We start from the raw sequence: 21,433 nt of genomic DNA on the forward strand, positions 1-21,433 counted from the left end.
AGGACTTTGGAGTGACATGTATTCCATGTATCTTACCCTAGCCCCTTTTACTCTGAATGACTCTCTCCACATTCCATTCCACTGCCCTTTCCCAACACACTTGCCACTACTGCCTCCAGTTACATCACCAGCTTTCTAGTTTGCTCTCTCTTCATCTCCAAATAATGATGTCCTGATATTTTAACTCTAGGATCCCCAGACTGGTATGTTACCCTGCAAGTCTCAATGGGCCCCCTCCTTTCTGGCTTAATGCATTCAGACTGCTGTCCTGACCTCAGGATCTTTCTCTTGTGAATTGCTCCCAAGGATAAACCCAATAGTTAGGGCAGGGGTTTACATGTCTTAAGTGGTGTTATCAGGCATAATCCAACCAGTCTCCAATGCTGAAAGATTCAGAGAATTTTTTTTTTCTTTTTTAGCTCCTCAGTCAACTTTTCTAAACTTGGAATAATAAGGTCTACTTTATGGGATGTTTTGAAGATTCATGACAGGAAGTACAGGAAAGTAATCAGCATAGAGTTAGTCAGCATTTGACTAAAGGAAGAAATAAAAATATAAATAATGTACTGTCCAGTTATGGAGGAGACTAAACTAAGCCTTTTGTATTTTACTTTAAAGTTCACTAGATTTAGGAACAGATATTGATACTGAGACAGCTGAACTGCTATTAATTATCTCTGAGAAACTGAAGAAGGGAAAATATACTACAAGATTAGACAATTGACTTTCAAAAGGGAGTATTAAATATGACAAAAAGTTGAATTTGATGTAAAAGTGTGTTTGACTAAATCTTAGGTAAGACTCTGGAAAAGATTATCAGTGGTTTGTGAGCATCCAGAAGAGGAAGCAGTGGCCACCAGGACTCAGCATGGATGCATCCGGACCAATGCATGCTAGACCAGCCTTGCTTCAAAGTGCAAGTGTGCTGGTGCATCAGAGAACATATAGACAGAGATGTACTTGGGCTTTGGCATATTTTATAGGGCGTTTCACCACATTTTTTGTGGGAAAAAAAATAAGGTTAATTAAGTGGATTAACATCTGATTATAATAAAAGAAATAATCAACAGATCACTGTGACCCTGAAGGGCTTGATAATGGAAGGCCAGAGGGCTCTGTCCTCTCTCCTGTCCTTTATGACATTTAACAATCACTTGTATGAAAAAAAAATGTATATGTAAAACAAGTAATGCTTATCAAATCTGCTGCTGACACAAAATTGGGAGGTATAGCGAATATATTCTCTGACAGTACCAGGATCCCAAAATATAAGCTCAGATGTTACCTCTTTCAAGAAGGTTTCTGTGATAGTTCACGCTGTCCAATACCCAAGGGGTATTTGGGCCCCTCCTTTCTGTTCCCAAAAGAACTGTATGTATTCATCAATCTGTTACTGTACCTGCCTGCCTTGCAAGTCTTCCTATACACAAGCAGTTGGTTTTGTGTCTCTGTCTTCCTAGTTCCTCTCACAGTGGGGAGAAGTCACCTGTGAATGTTTGCTTCCTTAAAGAATCAGTGATGACAACCTACATCGAGGCTGAAACTGTAACACTGAAATGTAATGAAAATAAATATAAATCCCTGCCCTTGGAGCATCCCCCCAAATGAAACAATCACAAGATAGTGAGTAGGTGGCTTTACTCGTAGCATGCATGAAAACGAAAAAGCGTGTTTAGCAAGAAAAAACTCACCTTAAAAGTCATATGATATCACTGCTTACCCTTCCCCCTCCCAAATTCAAAGCTAAGGTGATCTTCATCTGCTTGAATGAAAGTATGTATCACCTAAAACAAAGGATGTGAGAGTCCCTCTCTGAGCTTATTAGACCATACCCTGGGTACCATGTTAAAGTTCTGAACAATACATTTCAAGGAGGAAATCGACAAACAGGAAGGAACTTGTTCAGAGGAGAGCCACCAGGATTATGAAGGTTCTGAAAATCTTAAAATAGTCATTCATTTCTTCAACTAATACACAGTTCAACAACTGTATATTAAGCATGTAGTATTTTCTTGGCAGTATACTAGGTAGTGAATGGTAGAGAAAAAAAATCTCTACAAGCAATTGAAGGAAATAAAGATAACTTGTGAAAATAAACAAAGACCACCCAATAAGAACAAATGAAGGCTATTTATTCAAAGATGTCTATAAAAAGGGAGTCAACTATCATTTGCATTTGGCAGACTCAAAGACAGGCAGGAGAGTGGGAAAGCTTAACAGTGAAAAACCAGAGGCTTCAGGTATGCCTCAGCCCTAGGCTGTCGACATGGGGAAGCTAGAGGCAGGATCGTTAGAAGCAGGGCCTCCTATGTGATTGGTTTGGGGAACATATTTGCCTTTCTCTGGCTGGTCCTGAGTTGGAAGTGGAGGCAAAATTGGGGAAGCTGTCAATCATTGACCAAGTCTTGACCGTTCTAGGACTGTTGCTGCAAAGGTTTTGGGTCAGAATCCATTACTGCATATTCTGGCATTGTCTGTTAGTATGTTCAGTCTCAAATATTGAACATTGAGAAGACTCAGGAAGAATCTGGAGGTACACTGATAACTGTATTCAGCGTATTGATAACTGTATTCAAGTATTTTATAGTCTACAGTGTTGAAAAGGCATTTGTTCTCAGTGGTTACAATGGATCAAATTAGGACCAGTGGATGAAAAAGTTCTTCAGTATAAGAAAGAACTTTTAAAAACCCACTTCTGTCTCGATGCAATCTCAGACAGTGGTTACCTGCTAAAGGAAAAGTTCAGACCTAGGCTGGGTGACCTCTTGGCGGTGATATTACAAAATAGATCACAAACTTTGGCATGCACCAAGTGGCATGTACTTGATACCTTTGTTACCAATGCAGAATCTGGGCTCTGTCCTAGATTTGCTGAATCTGATCAGTGGGGTATGATAGATGATTCTCTCCAGAAACATTTGTGGAAGGTATGCAAACACTGAATGGTTAGTTGGACTAGATGACTTGTAAAAGTCCTTCCACCTTGAAGTCTAATATTCTGACTTTTGCATATCATAGTCATAACCAGAAAATAAACACTTTATTCACTTATTTAACAATACTGATTGAGTAGCTCATATTATGCCACACTCTACTGTAGGCCTATATTTTAATTCCATTAGCACGGTACATTCCTATATGCCAAGGAGATAGTAATGGAAAAAATTCGTTCATTGACTCTTCAGAGATTTATTGAGCATCTGCTATGTGCTAGAGCACTGTGCTAAGCCTTGGGGAGATGGTGATGAACAAGACTGATGTAGTCCTTTTTCTTTCAGAGTTTACACCAGCAGAAAAAAATAGACAAAATGTATTTACAGTAAAGGGTGATACATGTTGTTATGAAATATAAATGGTGTGAAAACCATTCTTTTCGTTCTGTTGTTTTTCCCCACATCAGAACTCCAATCAAGTTTTTTTATAGAGGAATTAGTACTTCCTTTCCTCAGACTTGTTTTAGGTTTTAAGTAAAAACTGAGAGCCTTTGGGCCTTAGCCCAGGAATGTTAGAAGACTTAAGAATGGCATTTTGTACTTACAACCTCTCTGGTGTCAAAACTGGTGAATCTGCTGTTGAATAAGCCAATCAAGGGGACATCCCTTGTTCAGGTTGACTCTGGGTATTTGAGAAAGGGATTCTGGAAATTCTGAGTTCAAATACCTATTTCTAAACCTATTGCAACAGAGCTAATTTGTACTACATTTTCCAAGCAAGTTCGTATGCAAAACACCATGTCTTTTGCTGTGTGGTATACAGGAAGGAGCTTAATTAAGATGGGAAGCAGCCGTCTAGGATCTAGTTCTGGCTCTTCCATTAATTAATGTGTGACCTTGATGTCGCTGGGCTTCAGTTTTTTAAAAATGCTAAATGATCTTTAATTAGCCCTAAAATTCTGATTTGATGAAACTAAATGGAGGAAATGAAGTCATTTTACACCTGCCTCTCCTGCCTTCCTCCCAGCTACGCAAATATATTGGAAGCCCTATCAGCACCATTGAATGGATACTGAAGTAACTTGCTTTTCTAATCTGGACATTTGTGTGTTCTTTAAGCTGAAGTCTGAGGCCTCAACATCTACCTGCTTATCCAGGCTGAATGACTGGATTTATACCAGGTCCTTGGGGAATGCTTCAGGTTCTGTGAAGGAGAACCCTGCCCTGGGAGCACTTAGCAATCTCTCTAATTCTCGGTCTCTGTAATTCTAGTTATCACCAAGGGTCTTGTTTTAAACACAGTAGACCTTCTTAGACCCAAAATATTACCACTTTTCTGACTAATAGTATCCCCATTGTCTAAAATCTTACATTACTCTGCCCACACCTGCCCACTTAGATTCCTTCCAAAGAGACACCACCAGCCAGACCACACCAAGTTTCTCTCCCAAAGGAGCAGCAGTGTAGCCCAGATAGTGCGTTTGAATCTGATCCTACCTAGCCTGGGCTTGTTCCTCTCTCCCTGGCAGGCACAATTGAAGCCCCAGCTGACCTGCCGTCAAACCTCCTTAACTTATGATAAGCGCATAGGTATATGTATATTTACATGTAAGAGCATGGAATCATTTTTCATAATTAGAATATTCCTTTAAATTAGCCCACTCTAAAATTAATTAATTAATTAATTTATTTATTTATTTATTATTTTTAAACTAACTTTCTTTATTGTGACCTTATTTCTGACGTAATCCACACAATATTTTTTCATTTTAGGACTCCCTTGTCTAAGTCAAAACTTTTGGGTCAGGGAGATCCATGCGTTACCACCAGTACATAAGAGAAATGCAGGCAGTGACTTTATCAATATATTGCATTATATTATGGCAGCAAGTGTACTTTTTAAAATGCCTTTGAAAAGTATGTACACTGTTAGCTCTGAAATTAACTTTTAGTTTTAATTTAAAATGTTAACCTCTGGTTTTTGGAATTCTTCCTATTTAAATAATTGAACAATTTGAGAAAATAATGATCAAGCTATTCAAAGCAAGATCATAATTTTTCTTGTTCTCACATTTCACTCTTTTAAAATGTATTTTACTTTTCTACAATTGCCAGAGCTTCTCCTTGTGAGGCTGAGCTTCAGGAATTAATGGAACAAATTGACATCATGGTAAACAACAAAAAATTGGATTGGGAAAGGAAGATGCGGGCTCTGGAGACACGATTAGATCTTCGGGATCAAGAGTTGGCAAATGCACAAACTTGTTTAGAACAGAAAGGTCAAGAGGTACTGCATCGATGTGTTAATAAATTGTTAATTCCTCAGACTGTTATAAATAGTATTTGTTCTGTCAGAATATATTTTTCATTACACATACTTTTTATCAGGCATCAGCAATAGCATTTATAGCTTGAAATTCTGTCACAGTGTGCTAAATGTGTTCTATCAAATAAGCGGCAAGCAGAGCTTAAACCGGTAGTAATTTGCCAATGCAGACAGAAATAGAGTCTAGTCAATGTTGTCTAGGAAAGTAAACAAACATTCAATATGTATGTGAAATAAATACTGTTTGCAAGCAAAGATGTCAGTGCTTTTGCTACTGTAGAAACAAAGTAGTCAACAAAGCTGTGCCTTTGGATGAGGCAGAGTTCAGGAGCATTTGCCTTTTCTCATCTGCTAGAAAAATCTTTCCTAAAAGAAGTAAAAGGTAAAGCCTTGATTGTAGAACAAGAGAGAAAACAGTTTGGTGAAGGGAGTGTGTGTATACCTGGGCGCCCACTTGGGAGGAATGCCCTGGGCCCCAGTGAAGGTGCTTGTGGCCAAGCTGGTGATGGTAGAAGGAGGTCTGAGTGCTCTTGGGCCTGCAGAGGAGTTCAGGAAAGGCATACGCTTCACCTGATGTGGACTTTCATGTCTGTGAATTTTTCTTTGGGGTGAGGCATAAGAAACATGTTTACTGATCACATGCTAATAACTAAAACATCAAGTCAACTTGTTCAGCGGCTGTTTTTCTACCTCTAATGGCCTCTCAATGGAACTTAGTTTTTTGTCACAGTTAACTAAGTTATTGTTTGGCCTAGTTAGTTATCAGTAGAGGCAGGTCATCAGACCTGGCATATGGAAGGGACTATTTTCTCACTTTTGTACCTGTCACAATACAGATGTGCGAACATGGGCCTTGCCTACTTTTTAAGCAAATTCTGTAAGCCAAATCCCTAAGAACTCCTCTTACACATTTTTCTTTTTCTTTTTAATTTGTTAGTTCTTATAAAAATGTAACAATTATTCCACAACACCACTAAAACTGAGCTCCCGTTGAAGGTAGTAGCACCTAAAATAAAGGCTGAAGTGTGTCTGCAGGGGTTCTGCCCCAGGAACGATGACATAAGCCTCCCAAAAAGATAATGCGAAGTAAATTTTAAATCTTGCTTTAAAATGTGCCGGTGAGAAGGATCTTTTGTCAAACATCCATACCATACTGTCTTAATGTGTACCCAGTGGAATAGTGCTAGCTACATTTGGTTTTTGTGAATTTAATTATTAATAACTATTCTAAGAACCACAGTACAAATATTTATTCTTGGTTTGGTACAGCAGTTTTATTTGAACTGTACTCCTCTTTTGTACATTTTCTGATTTTGTCAGGCAAAATTTAGAAAAATCAAAATTAAATTTTATTCTTAATTCAGGTGGGGTTACTTAGACAGAAGTTGGACAGTTTGGAAAAATGTAACTTAGCAATGACTCAGAATTACGAAGGACAACTACAAACCCTAAAAGCTCAAGTAAGGAAACTTATTACAATTTAATATCATATGTTTTGGTATATGTTTTGACCTATAAAATTGTGTTAATTTTGTTAAAATGAATTATTTTTAGTACAAGCAAAAGTTCTAGTATTTCAACTACAGGTTATATGTTTGGCCCTGTCTTTCATTGTTTTATGTGTATTGATTTTGTCTCTTTTATTAGATTGTCAGCTCTGTATCCCTTTAACTCTTAGCACAGTGATAGACTAATGGCTTTCTATTTATCAAGTGAGTAGTAGATTAATTATATCATGATAATTAGCTTTGTGAACAACAACAACAAAGTATTATCTTTTGTAGTCACTACTTCGTAATAGGGGTGTCCTTTCTTCTATGGCAATTTAAAATATGGAGGTTTGCTATTATGAAATAGATATTTGAAAGAACAAAACTGGTCTTTATTGCTTTGTTACTGGTAGGGCTGTTTCATAAATGAGAGGGCTTCTGCATATATGATGAGAGGGATACTGATTTCTTTCTGATTTATCCCTATATTATACTCCCCACTGTGCTAGGAAGCAAAAAGTCTTCTCTTTCTTCCCACAGATGACACATAGGGCAATAAGCATCTGAGCATCTCAGGTCTCGTAGGTACTGTATCCTTGCTTCACTTAGTAAATTAATCAACGAGAAATATGGTTTGATTATGAATTTTACTTTACAACCAGCTTTTTTTGGAGTGCAGAGATTTCACAGATGATAATATAGTTAAAGGAGCCCAAAGAAGTTGAAATTCCTCCTTATGCACCTTTTTAAGGAGGTGATCAGCCATCACAATAGGAATATGAAGCATTTGATTCCACTTAATGGGTATGATCTTACAAGGCTAGCTCTTAAGTCTACCTAGATATTTTGCCTTCAATTTAAATAGCTGCTGCTAGATGGTAGCTTGAATTATGAAACTTTATATGGGTTTTCCTAGTTAAGACTCTAAGCATTTAACACTTAAGTCAATCAACCTTGCTTTTTCTATAAAGATGAAGCTCTAACATAGCAACATAAATATTGAATCACTATAATTTTTCAGTATAAACAAAGAGATCACAACCTGGAATAAGTTTGAAAAAATACAGAAATCTAGATACAGGTTAAGTACCATCTCTCAATTATATTTAACGAGTTCAGTCGCAGCTTACCAGATCTTTAATTTCTGGATTTTTTTTTTCTTGTCTGTTGTTAAAAAGTTTTGGGCTTGTTTACAGGCACTGAGCAGTCATTTAATATATGAATCCTTGCCATTTGATGCTTTGCAGCTCTATTTTATTACTCAGCTGCCAGCTAGCCAACAAATGTCTTTACGGCAATTTTCACAAAAATTTGTTCTGTGTACTAACACTGAGAGCTTAGGAAATGCTATTTGCTCTTCCTCTTCTCCTGGACATTCACAGTGCATAGTAGCGTATTACAGGCTGTGAGAAGCCTTGCTTTAAAAACATCCATTTAGCCTTTTTAATCCATCATTTTTCAAACATATTTGACCATGAAACCCTTCTGTTTTTTAAACTAAAACCAACTAACACCATAGCACAGCTACAGTGTAAACACCATAAACAGGTGTTTCACAGAATACACTTTGGAAACACTACATTGTTGTTGAGAGAACAGCCATGTGCTTCCGCTGCAGTTTTCTGCCTCTCTTTTCTTCTCTGGTTAAAAGAAAGGAAGGGAGAGAGGGAGGGAAGGCAGAAGAGAAGGAAGAGGAAAGGAGGGAAAAAGAGAGAAAAAGAAAAGTACTATGTATTTGACTTGGTTTGCATAATAACTAGTAATATGTCATTTTTCTAACCAGAAAATGATATCCTGTGGCAAACATGCTTTTGTTGCTGCTGGCTCACTCTACTGCTTCTTTCTTTGAAATTCCTCATTTGTTTACAAACTTATTTTCCTAAAATATCTTAAGGGTACATTTTACCACAATCTGCCTTAAAAAACTCAACTCTGTCAAAACTTTCTTGTAGAAATTGCTTCCTTTAATAAAATGGGGTGTTTTCTTTTCCTTCTAACCATTATAAAACTATAATTGTATATATATTTGAGATTTCTACTTCTGGAAAGGTGGAGTCAATGTACTTTCCCCTATTCTTCCTGCTAAATGGAACTAGAAATCCTAGGCATTATTTATAAAACAATAAGAAGACTCCGAGAAGTGGAGAGGAAAGACAGACCAACTAGGACCTTGGGACCCAAGGAACAACATGGTGGTGAGTTCCTGGAATTTCTTTTTACCTCTTATATCCCAGACTGGATAACAGAGAAGCCAGCAACCCAGACACTCCAGTGGGCACAATCAAACAAAAAGAGCCCCAAGGAAAGCTGCTCCCTACAACTGAAAAACCAGAAGAAAAGACAACCTACCAAGATTAAACACTTTTAGATAATAACTGCTTGACTCTAGCCAAAGGTCACAGAATAAGACTATGGCTGCAAACCCACTTCACCAGCAGAGACTGAGTGGACAGCCTCGGTTCCACCCTTACCATCTGTAATGAGGTAGCCCAGGCCCCAACCTGGATGGATTCAGAGAAGACTGAGTGGAAATCCAGGAGTTTCATCACCACTGGGTGTCAACAAGGCCCTCCCCAGCCCATGGTATCAGTGGAGACCATGTGGAGAGCCTGGACTTCTCTGCCCATCTGTTGGTGATGAGGTGGCCCTCCTCCTCCTCCTCTCTGGAATGGTATCCGAGGAAGCCTAATGAGGAGTCAGGACATTCACCCCCTCTCCGTGGTAACAGGGCTACTCCCCTCACTACAGCATCATTGAAGGCCATGTGAGAAGCAGTAACAAGGCACCTATGTCCCTCCAATCAAAGTGGTGTCAATGAAAAATGTGGGGAGCCTGAACTGTCACTCCCACTCAGCAGTAATGAGCAACACCTCCTCCCAGTTATCAGCTGAGGCCAAGTTAAGACCTGGACTTTCCCTGCCACCTGACAGCAATGAGGCAGCATTCTATTTTTCCCTACTGGGATGTTGTCAGAAAAGGACTGCTAAAACACAATATTTAAATAAAATCCAGGGTCATGTAACACAATACCCAAAAATGGCCTCAGTTAAAAAATTGCTCATCACACCGAAGACAAGGAAGATCTCAACTTGAATGAGAATAGGCAATCAAGAGACACCAACACTGAGTTGATATAGATGTTAGAATTATCTGACAAGGAGTTTAAAGCAGCTGTTATAAAAATGCTTCAATGAGCAATTACAAACATCCCTGAAACAAATTAAATTAGAACGTTTCAGCAAAGAGATGAAACTAAAGAGCAAGCAGTTAGAAATTTTATAACTGAAAAATACAATAACCAAACTAAAAAAATTCAATGGATAGGCTCAAAAGCAGAATGGAGAGGACAGAGGACATAATCAGTGAACTTGAACATAGCAAAATAGAGATTACCCAATCTGAACAACAGAGAGAAAACAGACTAAAAGAAAATGAACCTCAAGGACCTGTACAAAAGGTTGAAAAATTGTATCATCAGAGTCCCAGAAAAGAGGAGAAAAAGGGTAGGACTGAAAAAGTATTCAAAGAAGTAATGACTGAAAAGTTTCAAAACCTGGCAAAAGATGTAAATCTACAGATTCAAGAGGCTGTGTGACACTCAAATATGATAAATCCAAACAAATCTACACCAAGACACATCATGGTCAAAGTTCTGAAAACTAAGACAAAGTCTTGGAAACAGGAAGAGAGAAATAACACTTTGCCTATATAGAAAAACCAATTCAGATAATGGATTTCTTATCAGAGACCATGGAGGCCAGAAAGAAGTGGAATGTTTTTCAATTGCTGAAAGAGAAAAAATGTCAACCCAGAATTCCATGTTCGAGAAAATATCCTTACAAACCAAGAGGAAATTGAGAAATTCTCAAATGAAGGAAAACTAAGAGATTTTGTCAGTAATAGATCTGCCCCAGAAGAATAGCTAAAGGAAGTTCTCTTGGTAGAAAGGAAATGATAAAGACTTTTGAGACATCAGGAAGGAAGAAAAAAATTGGAAAAAGTGAAAACATGGGTAAATGCAATAGACTTTACTTCTCTTGAGTTTTCTATTGATAAATTGTTTGACAGCTGAAGCAAAAATTATAACAGTGTCTAAAGTGATTCTTAATGTATATTGAGAAATTTCTTAAGACAGTAATGTTAGAAATGGGTCATGGCAAAGGAACATAAAGAGAACTAAGATGCTGCACTTCACTTGAACTGGTAAAATGTTGACACCAGTAGATTGTAATAAGCTATGTATCTATAATATTACATCTAGAGCAATAACTAAAAATGCTATACAAAGAAATACATTCAAAAATACTATAGATAAATCAAAATGGAATTCTAAAAAATGTTCAATGAACCCAGAGGAAGTCAGGAAAGCTAAAACAGAGAAACCAAAAACTGGATAACAAACAGAAAACAAAAAATGTCAGGCTTAAACCCTAACATAATAATAATTACACTAAATGAAAATGGTCTAAATACACGCATTAAAAGATAGAGATTTACAGAGTAAATTTTTTAAATGACCAAACTATATGCTGTGTTCCAGAAACTCACTTCAAAAATAACTACATATGTAAATTGAAAGTAAAAAATAGAAAACACAAAAAAAGACAGAAAAATATATACCCTACAAATATTAATCAAAAGAAAGCAGAAGTGGTGCCAAAATAATTCGATGGAGAAAGAATAGTCTTTTCAACAGTGACAGGACAACTGGATATCCACATGAAAAAGAATTAAGTTCAACCCTTACCATAGACAAAAATTAACTCAAAATGGATCAAAGACCTAAATATAAAAACTAAATCTGTAAAACTCTTAGAAGAAAACATAGGAGTAAATCCTCATGATTTCGGATTAGGCAATAGTTTCTTAGATTTGGTACCAAAAGCACAAGAAAAATTAGGTAAACTTGATTTCATGAAAATTTTAGAAACCTTTGTGCTTCAAAGCACACCAAAAGAAAGTGAAAAGGCAACCAACAAAATGGGAGAAAACATTTGCAAGTCATATATTTGATAAGGGACTAGTGTCCAGAATTAAAAAAAAAAAACTCATACTAGTCAACAATAAAAAGACAGAAGACCAAATTTTAAAATGGGCATAGATATAAATAGGCATTTCTCCAAAGGAGATATATAAATGACCAATAAGCACATGAAAAAGTGCTGAACATCATTAGTCATTAGGGAAATGCAAATCAAAACCATAATGAGATACCCCTTCACACCTGCTAATGGCTATAACCAAATGATAGATAACAGCAAATGTTGGTGAGGATATGGAGAAATTGGAACCCTATACATTACCATTGGAAATGAAAAATGGTACAGCCACTTTGGAAAACTGTTTGGCAGTTCCTTATAAAGTTAAACTTAGAGTTTCCATATGACCCAGCTATTCTACTCCTAGGTATATACCCAAGAGAAATAAAAACATATATCCACACAAAAACTTGTACACAAATGTTCATAGCAGCATTTTTCCATAATATCCAAAAAGTGGAAACAATCCAAATGTCCATCAATTGATGAATGGATAAACAAAATGTGGTATATCCATGCAATGAAATATTATTCAGCCATTAAAAGGAATGAAATATTGATACATGCTACAACATGGATGAACTTTGAAAACATTATGCTAAGTGAAAGAAACCAGACACAAAAGACTACATGTTGTATGACTCCATTAATATGAAATGATCAGAATAGGCAAATCTATAGAAAAAGAAAGTAGATTAGTTGTTGCCAGGCCTTGGGGAAGGAGGAAATGTGTAGTCACTGTTAATAGATATAGTGTTTCTAATGGAGGTGATGAAAATATTCTGAAATTAGATAGTGTGATGGTTATACAACTATGAATATACTAGAAACCAGTGAAGTATATACTCTAAAGGGTGAATTTTATAGTAGGTGAATTATATATCAATTTTAAAAACAATGTGAGAAGGAAAAAGGAAGCAGAAATGACTACATTACTGTCAGATAAAGTAGACACAATTGTTCACAGCTTTTCTTATAATAGTCAAAAACTGGGAGCAACCAAAAATATCTCAATATGTGAATGGTCAAACAAACTGTGGTTACATCCATACCATGGAATAATACTGAGCAATAAAAAGGAATGAACTATTGATACACTCATGCATATATTGTACTGACATCAATTTCCTGGGTTTGATACTGTACTATATAGTTCAATAAGATGTAAATATTTGGGGAAACTGGGTGAAGAGGACCCAGAACCTCTCTGTAATATCTTTGCAACTTCCTCTGAATCTATACTTATTTCAAGATAAAAAATAAAAACAAAAAAATTGGTTAAGTTATTTAGAAATTTCCTCACAGATGTTGATAGACCATGCCACTTATAATCAATTACTTGAAGGTAGAAGCAAGAAAAAAAAATAATAGAGTCTAAGTTATAACAAGAATTACTGGTAAGAAAAAGATTATATCAAGCTTGATATTTAAGTTTATTTAAACTTATATCAACATGAATAAGTGTATGTTGTTTGTATCTTTTAAATTAAGTCCTCAGTTTTCTTAAATGGAGTATAAGTTGGTTATTTTATAGATTGAGTTACTGAAATTAAAATTGTCAACACAAGATGGCACTAAATAAAAGTAAGAAAAAGAACTTGGTTGTTTTAAATTTTGAGCCTTGCTACATATGGTTAAGACAAAACTGAACAAAACATTTTATCAAGTGAATCGCTGTTTAACTGTGCAGTTAATGAAGTTCCAAATTTACATGAAAGCTGAATTGCATTCAGCTTCAATAATTTAGTTTTAATAACTGGTTCTATCTTCACTAATTGGAACATTTAAGCTTTACTGCATTTCCTAATCGTGACTTAAATTTTGAAAGAGGTACACAAGAAAAGGACTATCGTGAAATCGAGTTAGAAATAACCAATAGTAAAATGTTAGCATTCTGTATTATTTACAGTTCTCCAAACTAACTAATAGCTTCGAAAAACTGAGATTACACCAGATGAAGCAAAATAAATTTCGACAAAAAGAAGTACCACACGTCAAAGAAGAAATACCCTTTGAACTGAGCAATTTGAACCAGAAATTAAAGGTGAGTTATATTTTCTTAGTTTCTCCCTGTGTATATTGAGATTGGTTTTTGTTGTTGCTGTTGAGGGCTATTTGTCTCTAGTGTACACAATGACGTGTACCGCTGTGGTAACAAACTCCATTAGAAATCAACTTCTCATTGAATATATTTTCTTAGTGCACCTTCCCTTCAGGCACTTAGTGAATTAAAACATCACTTCGATTTGTACATCTTTTATGTATATCAGCATTTTTGGAGAGCAAAAAAAAAAGTTCAAAGGAACTGCAGATGTTGAGTGAAATTGAAGGACATCCCTGGGGTCACTTAAAGCAAGTGTCTAGTAAATCTTTTAATGGCTGTTTAACTCTTAGGTACTTAAATCCCAATGAAGCCTCATAGCAGTTTTCAGAACAGAGCTTGAAGTTTCAGGATCTTTTCTTTGAAGAGGTAGTGCCACTCCAATATAGCTACCCCATGTTACCCGGCACTTCTAAAATCTCAGTCCCTATAAAGGTTTGCTATGTCATAGATACACTTATTTTAATCCCCTTAACTTTCCAACCTTGGAAAAAACAAATAAATTCTATTTTGGCTATTTTTCTTCCCTGTGCCCTTGAGCATTCCTGCTACTGGCCACATAACAGCAAATAGATTCTAGTATGAATTCCTGTTCTCTAACCTTACTAAATTCCCAGTGCTGGTCAATCATTGTTTTTTAATTGACCTCAAGTTGACCCCTATCATGTTATCCCAGTCATTTTTTTTTTTTTTTTCACTGTTCTCAAGCCCTAAACCCCAGCTTCTCCCACTGTCAGCCAATGATTTCAGTTTCTTCTACTTTGTTCATAGGTCATGGTTCTGTACTTCCCAATCACCCAGGTAGAAACCTCTTAGGAATCTTTGATCTGTTCCTTTCTCTTACTCTCATATTCCAGCCCAGATTTGCCCCTTTCCTTTATCTAATGCCTCTTATCTCTGTCTTTCTCCTATCTAATTGTCCTTGCCCTGTTTCATACTTCTTCATCTTTATCATCTGACTCTTCAATTAAGTCCTTCTCAAACTTTTCCTCCAAAATATTTTTAAGAGCAGAAAAAAAAAAAAAATCTGGAATCACAGTCCTAAAACCAGCCTATTGCAAGAACTTTGTTGGAAGTCTTTGGTTTTAGTTTTTAAATTCCTGCAAATTTTATATTGTACTGAATAATAAATGTACATTTTTTAAAATACAAAATTACTACCACTAAGTAAGGTTGACCCTCTAGGAAAATGCACTGTGTGTAACTCCCTGGCTCTTGCAATGGTGTAACTCAACTGGCTTCTGAAATATTCTGGTCTCACAGAAGATGCCCAAAGATTGCAACTTAATATACACGAGCTTTCACTGAAAATGCAGTTAAGTCACTGATGTTCCATTTGATTGACTTCTCATGGGGATTAGTGGGAGAATTACATTCATATAAATTGTTTAGACAAAGAAAAAGCCTTAAATTAAGTGCTTTGTGTGTATGCATTTTACATTTAGGGAGCTAAATATTTATATTAAATGTATCTCATGAAATAATAGTGGAAATTAGTAGCAAAGTATGACTTGATATGTTTGTACTTATACGAAAATTTTTAAGCACACTATGTAGATACAGTTTAATCTGTTTTGTTACAGAAATGCTTCATGTACCTGTTTTTGCTTAGAGGCATGTGAAAAATTAATGTGTAGGAGATGGGCTATTCCAGTTTTAGTCTACATCTAAGCATGTTTCTCCTTGGGGACAAACATTTATACACTGGTACAGTGATCGAGCAATGGGAAGCAGCTTGCTGTAGTGGAAGAACCTGACAGTTTACAACATAAAATAGGACCTGACTGACTCGTTTATTTGCCCTGTGACCTTTAGACAAGCTGTTAACTTCACAGAGATTACAGTTTTCACCAATAAATGGGGGCTAAAAATATAAGTGACGTGGTTATGGAAGAAAAAAATATATGTGTGTGTATGTGTGTTTAGATGCATTTGGGGGTAAAAATACATGAAGTCTGGAAGTTGCCTTAAAATACTCCAACAAGAAAGGGTGGAGCGATAGATGAAATATAGATGGGCTGAGTTGACAGTAGTTAAGCTGGGTGAAGGGTACATGGGAGTTTGTTTTACTCTCTACTATTATGTAAGTATGAAAATTGTCGTACTAAAAAGTTAAAACTATCTTGCAAGTGGAGGTTTGTAGAGTCCCTGACATACAGTAATCACTAAAGAAATGGTCATTCTACCTCTCAAGATTTAGTAGAGGGATTAAAAAATATATATAATAGTATAGCTTCTGCTAGAAACTTTGATTTTAATGCCTCTGATCCACTCTCAAACTTAAAGACCCGGAAAAGGTTTCTAGCTGTGGAGAACTTACTCTGGAGGTTTAGGCAAGTGTACGGAGCCTCTGGAACTGGAACCTGGGCCGACACCTCCAGTCTCTACAAAATCCTTATAAAGCTCGCTCTGTCTTTGCACGGCCCCATGACTGCTGGTGATATTGTGCTTGCATGCTTGCTGATCTTGAAACCAATACATCTGTAAGACCAAGGAAGCTAGGACTGTTATAAGGACCAGCCGATATGTTTGTGACACACATTTTTAGCCTTGTTTGGCCTCATTCTTGGCCTCATGTCTACCTGTTGTAGAATTTGTAAGGAAGTGAGGCTGATGTTCCTGCCTCCTCCTAAAGCATGCTGGGAAATATTTATTGTCAAGATTGAGATTGTTGGGTGTTAAGTATTAATATCATTGAAAGGTATGAACTGTGCAAGTCAACCTTGCCCACATTTTGACTTCTGACTCCAAAAACTCCTTTCTAAATTAAACAACAGTTTTTAAATCCACCTTGTACTGATTTGAAGTGTACCTAGTTTTGTAAATTTGTCACTGTTTCTGAAGACCCTGTTTTCATGTACCTAATTTTAAATTGTCAAATGTCAGAATCAAAGTCAATAACTTTAAATGAACTGTCTCCATTTATCTTAATAAATATGGTCTATTCATCAGGGTATTATTATATATTTAAAACAGGGTCTATCTATATTTCTCCATCTTTATTACCACCACTCAATTTCAGGTCACCTTTAATTACTATAAAAGCCTCCCAATTTATAACCTTCTTTCACTGATTATTTTGGGACTTTTGGATTTATAAAATGAAGATTTCCCCAAATATTCTTTAAAATCATTTCTCTATAGAAAATATGAAATGCCATATCCTCACTTTAAGCAGGATGTAGCTTTCATTCTCTAAATTAGTATATTTATTTTCCAGCTAGCCAATCCAGTCATTTCAGCCATCTTCAAAACATCGCCAATCTCTCTGGCCAAATGAACTCTTTTCCAATTGACATATTATTGGGGATGGCTAAGATAATCATGGCATCATCTGCATGGCTTTTATGTGGCACTATTATTTGTACTAATACTGTAAAATTATTTACATGTATATTTCCCTACTTTATTTTATATATAAATTGATTTTTTCTTTTAAAAATTTGTTTCTTTTAATCATGAAATATTTCCAAATTCTCCTCTCTCCACAGTACCTGCTGTACACTAGGTACTTAATACTACTGAGTTGATAATTGGAAACATCAATGCATTCATGCCACGTATCTACATTCAGTAATATATCGCTATGGACTTAGTAGCTATAGAGTTTGTTTCCAACCACATTGTTTTCTTTGCAAAATTTAGTGAGAAATGTTTACATTTTTGGAAATATTAATACCATGCTTTTGTTTGTACATTCATGTAAGTGGTGCCTGGCACTTTGTCATGCACCGTGAGCAATACAAAAGTAATGAAATACATAGTCCTTACCCTTAAGTTGCTTACAGCCTGGACAGAAAGATAAGATATGATGGCCAGCCCTAGGCAAAATTGAGAAGCAGTGAAGTTTTCTTTGGGATTCCCAAAGCCACATTCTTTCCTTTTATAAATTTGTGAACAGATAACCAGGCTCCATGAAGACACTACTTGAGCAAAACGGTGAAGAACTGAGAGCATGCTGTATCAAGTAGTTCTACCACTTCTTGCCCAGCTTAGCCCAGCTGGTACTGCCTAAAGGAGGCCTGAGATGGTTGTTCTGTCTGTTCTCAAGAATGGGTCAATCTTGGCTTCACCTGGGATAACAGCTTTGAAAGCCACAGGGGACAAAGTCACTAAATCAGTCCAAGCCCCACCCCTCAAAAACAAGGGAGCAGGTTTGGTGACTGAGTGTAAAGAATGAAAGAAGGGAAAAAAACTTCTGGTGTCAGCTCAGGAGATAGAAAGGAAGTACTGGTTGATGCAAAAAATTGTTTGAAACTCCGCTATTTGTTATCAGTATTTGTTATAAAAAAATTTTTACATTTTTAACAAACAAAATCCTTATTTTTAAAAAGTTGCAGTAAAGGAACTATACTCCAATAAAAATTAAAAATAAAAATAAAATAGTGGATTCAATTCCATACTTTCCTAGCAAAAATTAGAAGATATATCTATTAGTAAATCCAAGATGAGTGATTTGATACTTTTTTGTTTTCCTAATGGGGAAAGAATGGATTTACTTTTTTCTCAGAAGAAAGATGTACAAATGAAAGAAGCCCTGTTCATTGTGCTTTAAAATGAATAATTTTTTAAATTTATATTTCTCTCCCCACTTTTTAAAGGAATTTAGAGCAAAGTCAAGAGAATGGGACAAGCAGGAGATACTATATCAGACTCATCTGGTTTCTTTAGATGCTCAACAAAAAGTATTATCTGAGAAGTGTAATCAATTTCAGGTACATTATCTAATACTATCCTCTAAATCAGAATAAATTAGAGGTTAAATACTATTACTCTCTTTACCATTCAGCATGTAATCCTTCTACAGATACAAATGCCAACTAAGGGAAAATAACCAGAGTAGGTCCAACACTGAGTAGAGTTACAAGTGCATGAAATATCTGTAATGATGACTTTAGTCTGTATGTCTCGGAAGGTGGTGCTATTAAAAGTCTCCATTGTTATTATGTCATTAAATAACATGCTTTTGCATGCCTATGAGCAAGTCATTTAGAAAGTCTTAAGATTGCTTGGTCCTGGCCCTCTAGAACCTTACAGCCTAGACACAGATAATGCATGTACAGGTTTACAGATAACTAATGACAAGTGAATGAAAAGGATACAAATCCTTCTAGAGGTCAAAGGAGTAAGAGAAAAATTTGGACTGAGATAGTCAGGAAACATCCTCCAGCAGGGGTGGGACTAGGCCTGGGCCTAGAAGAAGAATGGTTATATTTTGAGACAAGAGAGAATGTATTCCAGGTTGTGGAAATAACATGAGCAAAGTCACTGAGGCAAGAGAGCAAAAGGAAAATTCAGGGAATGGAAAGTGGGCCAATTGGCTGGAAGTCCATGCGGGAGGTGAAGGGGCAGTAGGGGGGAGGGAAGGCTGGCGAGTTGGATATTAGATTGTAATAAGCCTTAAAGGCTTACCTAAGGAATTTGGAATTTTTATTAAAGCTGGTAAGAAACATTTTTGTTTGATATATACTTATTTTTCATTCTTTCTTTAAGTTACTTGAATTATATGTTATACGTGTTCCCTGAATTCAACAATACAAAATAATGTGATGTAAAACTGATAACCTCATCCTCTACTCCATTCTTATCCATTTAATATAAACACTGTTAACAATTAGGTGTTTATCTTCACATACATTTTCTTTTGTTTCTACAAATATGTAAATACATGCTTGTGTGGAAATTGTATATTTTTCTTTTTTAAATTTTGCTTTTTTACTTAATAAGCCATGAATAGCCTTTTGAGTCACTACTTAATTAAAATATTTCAAAGTATATAGTGTATATATATCATATATACCATAATATATCGTAGATGTACCATAATTCTTTCAACCATTTCCTTATTAACGAACACTCAGGTTGTTTCCAGTTTTCTGCTATTACAGTAGTGTAACAAATACCCTTGTATGTACATCTTTAAATACAAATACTTTCCTTTTGTTAAATAAAAATCCTAGAAATGATCGCTGAGCCAAAGGGTATGTTCATTCAAATTTTTAATAAATATTAGTAGATTACTTTCTTTTTTTTTTTTAATTTTATTTATTTATTTATTTATGGCTGTGTTGGGTCTTCGTTTCTGTGCGAGGGCTTTCTCTAGTTGGCGAAAAGTGGGGGCCACTCTTCATCGCGGTGCGCGGGCCTCTCACTATCGCGGCCTCTCTTGTTGCGGAGCACAAGCTCCAGACGCGCAGGCTCAGCAATTGTGGCTCACGGGCCTAGTTGCTCCGCGGCATGTGGGATCTTCCCAGACCAGGGCTCGAACCCGTGTCCCCTGCATTGGCAGGCAGATTCTCAACCACTGTGCCATCAGGGAAGCCCAGCAGATTACTTTCTTAAAAATGATAGTAATTTATAATTCATGAACAGGCAACAAGACTACCCCTCCTCTCACCAGCATGGACTATCCGTCTTTTGATTTTTACTAACTTGATGGACTAATAGTAACTTGACTTCATTTGCTTTACGTTTCTCTGACTGCTTGTAAGGTTGAGCATCTCTTCTTGTGTTTCTCAGCCTTTTTCATTTCCTCTTCTGTGAATTGCCTGTGCATAAACTTTGCCCACTTTTCTTTTGTTTTGTTTGTCTTTTTCTTATTGATGTGTAGTTTTTGTACATCAGAAATTACCCTTGTTACACATGTTGACAACTTTTTTGTACAATCCAGATTTTTTGTTTTATTTTGTTTATTTTTTGTCATAGAGACATTTTCAACTATTATGTAATTGAATCCATGCTTTTTTTCATATCTTCTATATTTTCTTTTTTGCTGAATAAGAATTCCCTAGCAAAAGCCGTCTACTCTACTCTGCATCTTTGCTCTGAGGTTATACAGATATATTTTCTCTTTATGCCATCTGAAATTGAGGTTTTAGAATAAACACAAGACTGAATTATGGAGGACAAAACTTCATTATCTAATAATATATTTAAATATGTTTTTCCTGATTCTTTTCTATCATTCTTGAACTTTATGTAAGCTTAAATACGATATTCTTCACTTAACTGACACAATTTTCATATTTCTCAGAAACAGGCACAAAGTTACCAAACTCCACTAAATAGTAAAAAACAGGGCATAGAAGACAGCAGCTCTGAAATTCCTTGGATATGCGAACCAGATACCAGTTGTGAAACCAATGAAAGAGATCAGTTCATTATTGAAAAGTTAAAATCAGCTGTGAGTGAAATCGCGTTAAGCAGGAATAAGTTACAAGATGAAAATCAGAAGCTCTTACAAGAACTGAAAATGTACCAAAGACAATGCCAGGTAAGATTTATTTGTTTTTCAACTGATACAGCCCATGAGTTGTACAAATGATGACTCAACAGGTATATGGATTTGAAAGCTAATTTTTTATTACATATGTAAATTCAGCTCATATTTCCTCTTAATAAGTAATTCTTACTTGATGAGTAAATTCAGTAATCCCATGGGTACTTTTCCGCACTAGGTGCACTCGGGTTCTGCAGCAACGTAATAATAAATATTACCAGTGCAGTAGAAGAGTGGTCTCTCACAGACCTCTCTTCCTAAAAAC

At 36.0% G+C, this 21,433-nt stretch overlaps 1 protein-coding gene across 7 annotated transcripts in view; it reads left to right on the top strand.

Annotated features, from left to right (window-relative positions):
- The window catches only part of DEUP1 (deuterosome assembly protein 1), a 230,290-nt gene that overhangs the window by 153,319 nt on the left and 55,538 nt on the right, over positions 1-21,433 (top strand). For 6 of the 7 annotated variants that reach the window (XM_082340465.1, XM_082340466.1, XM_082340460.1 and 3 more), the window contains 5 exons: positions 5,049-5,220; positions 6,624-6,719; positions 13,698-13,832; positions 18,491-18,604; positions 20,923-21,162. In XM_082340465.1, the coding sequence (XP_082196591.1) occupies positions 5,049-5,220; positions 6,624-6,719; positions 13,698-13,832; positions 18,491-18,604; positions 20,923-21,162 (757 nt within the window). The remainder of the gene's footprint in view (positions 1-5,048; positions 5,221-6,623; positions 6,720-13,697; positions 13,833-18,490; positions 18,605-20,922; positions 21,163-21,433) is intronic. The other variant, XM_082340464.1, reaches the window with a different exon arrangement.

This window comes from Balaenoptera borealis, assembly GCF_965194805.1.
Source record: "Balaenoptera borealis genome assembly, chromosome: 11".
Lineage (NCBI taxonomy): Eukaryota > Metazoa > Chordata > Mammalia > Artiodactyla > Balaenopteridae > Balaenoptera > Balaenoptera borealis.